This window comes from Phaseolus vulgaris, chromosome 4, assembly GCF_000499845.2.
Source record: "Phaseolus vulgaris cultivar G19833 chromosome 4, P. vulgaris v2.0, whole genome shotgun sequence".
In the NCBI taxonomy this organism is placed as follows: Eukaryota; Viridiplantae; Streptophyta; class Magnoliopsida; order Fabales; family Fabaceae; genus Phaseolus; species Phaseolus vulgaris.
This window is the reverse complement of record NC_023756.2, coordinates 3,135,852-3,142,488: the sequence shown is the minus strand read 5'-3', so window position 1 is coordinate 3,142,488 and position 6,637 is coordinate 3,135,852. Positions and strand designations below refer to the sequence as shown.

The 6,637-nt window shown below is 33.3% G+C and overlaps 1 protein-coding gene across 1 annotated transcript; it reads right to left on the bottom strand.

Annotated features, from left to right (window-relative positions):
* Positions 1–520: 520 nt before the first annotated feature.
* LOC137836887 (uncharacterized protein At5g39865-like) lies at positions 521–2,776 on the bottom strand. Its single transcript, XM_068645664.1, has one exon. The coding sequence runs from the start codon at positions 2,207–2,209 to the stop codon at positions 920–922; it is 1,290 nt and encodes a 429-aa protein (XP_068501765.1). The 5' UTR covers positions 2,210–2,776; the 3' UTR covers positions 521–919.
* Positions 2,777–6,637: the final 3,861 nt, after the last annotated feature.

Here is a 6,637-nt window from a genome sequence, read left to right as displayed (position 1 = left end):
TGTAATATTGTTTAGGAAAATGTTTTATGCCATCCAAAATGATCATCTATGTCTGTTTTTTTCAGAAAAATAGCAGAAAAAGTCATAGATTTATAAAAGATGTGAAAAAAGAAGGGTCTAATATGTGTTTATTAATTAAAAAAATAATGTTGGTGTATTATTTATCACCCTTTTCTTTCTCATCCCTTGAAGTTTATTAGTAAAATTGAAAATGAACAGTTATCAGTTCAGAACAGTTATTTGTAGTTGGTTGTGCAGAGAATCAAGACAAATAACATAGCAAACAACTCTGCACAAAAAAAGAAAATGAGTAAAAAAATTTCTTGTGTTCCAAAGAAACAAATAGTTATCCATTATAAAATTGTAGATGCATTATGAGATTATCTCAAAGTAGGTTCAACTCAACTAAACCTTAGCATTGAAGCTCCCCTTTGTGAAATTAAACATCAAATTTTATGAAGTGAAAGAGAAGAACACAGTAGCTTTGAAATTGCATAATGGAGAAGAACAAATTGTGAAGTGAAAGAATGTGAATGGCACTGTACCCTTGTAACTCTGCATTTCTTTTGCAAGAAAGGAAATTGTATACACCAAGCCTTTATGTTTTCTGAAAAGGGAAAATGAATAAAAGTATACACTATGCAGTACATTGAACTGGGTATGCATAGGGACTGATTAGAGCACTCTATTATTCACTCTTGTATCTCATTTCTCTTCTGTAATATGATCAACCACACCAAAAAACCTCACTGTACAAACTATAAACAAAATACCACAAGCACAACTCAAAAAATCTGTTCAATTACCTGTGTTAAATTAAATGTCATCATTGTCCCTCACATTGATCCTACTTGGCTCAATCAGGTTTGTCTCTCTTGAAAGATACCTGTGATTGTGAATTTGATCCAAAAAGTGGGAACTAGAACCAGCAGATGTGGCAGCGGATTAGTCCATTTTCATTGCAGTCAGGGCAACGCTGGAATCCACACTCACCAACCTCATCATCATCTTCATCATCATCATAACCTTCATAGTAGATTTTACAACTTCCATAGCAAGTTTCACATGGCACAAACCTTACATCCCCACAAGCCTCACATACTCCCTCATCATCAACACTGTCTTTAATCTTCTCACCACAATCAAGCAATTTCTCAAGTTTCCCATCCTCATGCAGTTGTTGAATGTCCTCTGCTCCACCAATGTAGTTCCTCCCAATAAACACCCTTGGCAATCCTAATCCTCCCTTACCATACCCATGACCCAATAGCTCTTTGAGCTCCTCCTTGAACCCTGAATGCATCGACACATCTCTCTCATCCACCCTCACACCTAACCCCTTCAGAATTAGCCTCACATGGCAGGAATCCTCGTAAGTCTTTCTCACACCACGCAAGCTTGTGAAATACAACACCACCTTCTCCTTCCTAAATGGGGTAGCCTTCAAATCCACCACAGCATCATCATCATTGCTGATCTTCTTCTCTTCCTCAATAGAAAACCCCTTTGTAGCCATGTTTCCTTGCAATGATTCATCGGATGAGGAAACAACAACCACTCGAGGGTCATCAAAATCTGAAGCTGCAGCCTTTATTGATCCCTCCTCCTCACTCTTCTGATGCCATATTGATTTGGCTGAATCATTGCCATTATCAACGAAACCACCAGGCTTGGGTGGATCATCAACACGGCCTTTGACATTGACATCAAAAGAGAAACTCTTGAGGTGCTTTGGTGATCTATAAGGGCTTGTGTCTTCAAGGCCTTCCATCAGTTCCCATGTGTTGATAGACTCTGGCTCACAAGGTGGTGTTGAGATTGGAGTCTTGAGGATTGCTTTTGGCAGCATTTGCGCAATCATTTCAGACCATGTCTTTTCCTCACTCTCCTCCTTTCCCTTTTCCTCCTTCTCCTCCTCCTCCTCCTCCTCTTCTTCTTCCTCCTCCTCCTCATCATTCTGGGGCCTGAAACTGTCACTGTCAATGACCTTGCCACTGGGAAGCCTTAAACCATTGCCATGGTTGATGTGGGGCACCTGGTCCAGAGAACCTAGAGTGGTTGATGTCAATGCCACAACATGGTAACTGTCTCCTTTGCTTTGAGGAGGGTGATGTACATGCACTGAGAAGCTTCTAGGCACAGAGGAATAATAAGGGGTGTCGCAGTGACAATGCTGACACCCCTTTGGCTTGGAATTAGCACAACCCATAATTATCACCCAGAAACACAAATCTGAATTGGCAAACAAACAAACACACACAAAGCAAAAAAAAACAAAACTTTGTTTGGGGAATCAAAAACACCCCACAAACAACCACAAAAGGACTACCACAAACCCAGTCCTCTCAAACCAAAAAGAAAAGTGAAAACAAAAAAGTTTGCACAAAATTTGATGCCGAGATTCATTCATATACCAGAAATGGAGATTTAGATAAAGCGTTTGAATGTTTAATTACACTTGGATGGAAGAGCATGAAGAAGATGAAGAGAAAAAACTCAGAAACACACACACGCAGAGGCGAGGATAGAAATGAAAAGGAAAGTGTGATGGAAACAGAAATGAAAAGGAAAGTGTGATGGAAACAGAAATGAATCGGAAGTCAAAGAAAGAGGGCGAGAAATCAATAATTCAACAACCATTCATCATCGACCCACCCCACACGCTCACTCTCTCTTTCTATAGTTTTAGAGAGAGAAAACAAAAACCATAAACTAGATTCTTAGGACGTAACTTCTGACTAGAGAAGTTTATAAGTATAGACACAACACAAATCACAGAACTCAAAACATAAACTGCAGTTTAAGGTATAATGTTCCACTTCCATGAATCACATCTTCAGGAATAGATATTGTTTTAACAATATTATTACGTAAACATGTATAATAGATATTTAATTATTTAAGAAAAAATAAAGTTATTTAATTAAACAAATAAATGTAAAAATATGAATTAGGAATAAAAATTTATGACTCATACTAGGATGTAATTTCTATTTTTAACAAATATAAGATAATACATCTTTTATTATTACAAGTGTAAAAGGTAAACAAACATAAATATCTTAGTACCTTATGTTTTTTTAATTCATTGTGGAAAAAAAAGTTGATTTATGGGTGTATTATATGAGATTTGAAAATATTTTAAAAGACTCCTATTTATAAAAAAAAGAAGAAGTATTGAAGTGTTTAATTAAGAATTTTAAGGATTAAAAAGATTATATCATTCAAGTAAAATTATTAGTATTATTTTTGGAGGAAAACATAATTTAATAGTATTCAAGTAATATGTTAAAAGATTAGAAAAAGTTATATGATGATACACAAACTCCACTCTTCAGTATGAAAAGACTAAACAAAGATCTTTTGGAAGGTTTGTATCTTCTGAACGGTTACGAATTCCAAAACATTCATAGTTCCCTTGTGATTTTTGCATCTTCTTCATTAGGTAAACTCTCTTTGAGGTACTCTTACTTCTACTATAATTAAATATAAATTTATCCAAGTACCATGAATAATAATATTATTATTATTAACAATAATATTATTATTAATCAAATCCAAATCTCATGATTACAATATATCAATAAAACTTTGTAATCATATTATATTATATTATGATTATTATTAATATTAATATTGTTCATATTATTAGTATTTTTAATAATATTAATATTATTACTTTAATATGAATACTATTATTATAATTTGTATGTAAAATAAGTAACATATTTATTATAATTTGTAAGTAAAATCATTAGGCATCCATAAATTTATTTATCTATGGATCATATTATCATTACTTATGATCTTTTAAAAAGAAATTTATTTCAACGTGTCAAAATTACTTATGGATTTTACCTAGAAATTATTGATGTCAAACCCTAAACCCTACGAAAAATATTGTAGGTGACTCAATCTTACCTACGAATAATAATCTTACATAAAATTTGTAAGTGCTAATTTATCTACGAATCCAAATTCATAGGTGATTATCTATTCATAATAAAAAAATTCTTATAGTGGTTGTTATTGCTTATCACCCCAATGACAAGTTATATCCTTGGGCTAAGATGAAGTTGATGAGGGTAACTTTAGGTTATACAAACCTGAAAAAGAAAAAAAATCATTATGCAACATCCAAGTCATTAATAAGATTGTAGAAAAACATATAATTCTCATGGCTTGTGAATTGGACGAGTAAGTTTGTCCCTAAGAATGAATATCGAACCCACAAGGAACAATTAATTAAAATCCTAATAGTAACATTGAGTATAAGAACATGTTCAAGAATTTGATTTTAGTTGATATTGACAATCGTTTGCATGAAATTTAAATAAAAGCAAAGTAAAGAGTTGTCGATTCAATTGAAAAAATTGGGATTGAAGTTCATCCTTCTTACTCTTTTGTATTTTGAAAAACATAGTAATATTTTATCTTTTGATTGATATTGTTGTCCATATAAAAGTCATTTATATTTATTCCTCGCATACAAAACTATTAAGAGAGTCTCCTAAATATCGATTTCTCACATATTTATCATTACGATTAGACATTGATAGCAACTAACATTTCAAATTTATTCCTAGCATTCAAATATGTTAAGCATTATCATTTGGGTCAAAAACTTAGAAGTACTTTCCAGTCAAATCTAAGGATCTAGATCATAGAAACAAGCATTACAAACAAAATGACAATACCAATCATCAATCTAGAACAAAACATTATATTTAAATATCACATCAATATATAAGGGTTTGAACAGATTATTCTCAATTCCAAATGATAGAATTAGCCACTCTTGTTGGCCATTACAGGCAAGAAAAGAAAATCTAGGAGTTTCTCCTTGATGGTTGCTTCCTCTAGGGTTTTCTAACACCTCCTATTCTCCCAATGAATGTTTAAGGTTGTACCCCACGCCTCATATTTAACCTAATAGGGTTTGGGCTAAGTGACTTCTCGTCTAGGCGTGATTGGACTTGCCTGGACGAGTTGGACGAAAACAAGCAGAACATCACTGGAGTGATCTCGCCTGGGCGAGATTAGGCTCGCTTGGGTGAGATCCTCTAGAGCTTCTGGCTTGGGTGAGTGTTGGAGCGTTACAACTTTCCCTTTTTAGTTTTGTCTATTCTCTTTTGACCCTTTTATTTTCATTCTTCCCTAAAATCCTGAAATTAACACAAATTTGGGAATAAATCGTTCTTATTCAAATTATAATCACAAATTATGTAAAAAAAATTAAATTTATAAATTAGGGGTTATATTAAAATTATTTTATCAATTAATATCCTTTAAGTGCTTGAATTTTAATATAAAATATGACTAAAATATGACACTTATCATAAGTATGTAAAAACGAGGTTGATGATCAGAAAGGTAGATTTTTCTTTTGCTATGAAACTATTTTCATAAAGCCCGATCTTAGGTTGCCCATTAATTTGTTCAAGAAAGAGGTATTAACTAGTATGAATTTCGCTTTGGCCCTACTTCACCCTAATAGTTGGTAATTCCTCCATGCCTTCCATATTTTATGTACTCACTTTGGCATAACATCGACCTCCAACATATTCTTCTACTTTTTTGAATTCAAAACCTCTTCTCGTTAATTGTGAGTGTCCTTAAATAGCGTTAGTGGTCAAGGTCTCTTGTCCTTGTTCATATCTACTTACAAATGTTTTAAGGGTAATTTCTTAAAAGTCAGAGTTTTTAGTCATAACTCATCTCTATTATAGGGATTTCCTCTTTATTGGATCCAAAACCCATATGTTCAAAGTGCTCGACGGATGGAAGAGTTGGAATTGGGTGAGCGCAAGTGTTGTGACAAGTTGAAAAACTTGAAACTATTTTTTATACGACTAATATCTTGAAACTTGAATGTTGGGTCGTAAACCTGGAAGTTTACATCAGTATATATTTTATTTATTATTTAAATTGAATTTTGATTATCAATTATTCTAACTCTTCCTCTACGTAGATAATCAAATGGTCATCTCCAGAAAAGAAATGGTTCGTCGATTCAAAGAGATGAAATACCTAAAAGAATATGAGAATGTCTTACAAGAAACAAGCAAGGTGGTTGTGGCTTTCGTGGAATTAAGTCAGAAACTTCAAAATTTCTTAAAATGAGCTTGGTTTTATGCTTTAACTTTGTCATTCATTTCAAAGCTTCCTCTCCAATCCCGATGCATTCTCACTCATACTTATTCAAAAAGTTGGCATGAAGACCTCTATCTAAGCTGAAGGGTTGGAATTGCTTAACTTTGAAAGAAGGTTCAATGACCTTTGTTGGTAGTATTGCATCTGTCCCATAGATAAAATTGAAGGGTGTCTTAAGAGTAGTTTATTAGAGGGTGGTATGGCAAGACCACAAAATCCCCGTTACTTCCTCTAGCCATCTTCTCTTGGCTAAGTCTAATATCTTTTTTGATCCTTGAAGTATTACTCTATTTGTGGCTCTACTTGTCCATTAGTTTGAGGGTGTTCTACCAAGGTAAAAACTTATGGTATCCCTAGTTCTTCGCACATTTGACGAACATTATTACTTGTAAATTATATCCAATTGTCCAACATAAGAGATTTTTTTTTTTTTTTTTTACTTTGAATTGACATATGATGTTTTTTCATATGAAGTTATGAACCT

Excerpts from the sequence above, each read along its gene's own strand:
- LOC137836887 (XM_068645664.1), bottom strand. The coding sequence starts at position 2,209 with ATGGGTTGTGCTAATTCCAAGCCAAAGGGGTGTCAGCATTGTCACTGC.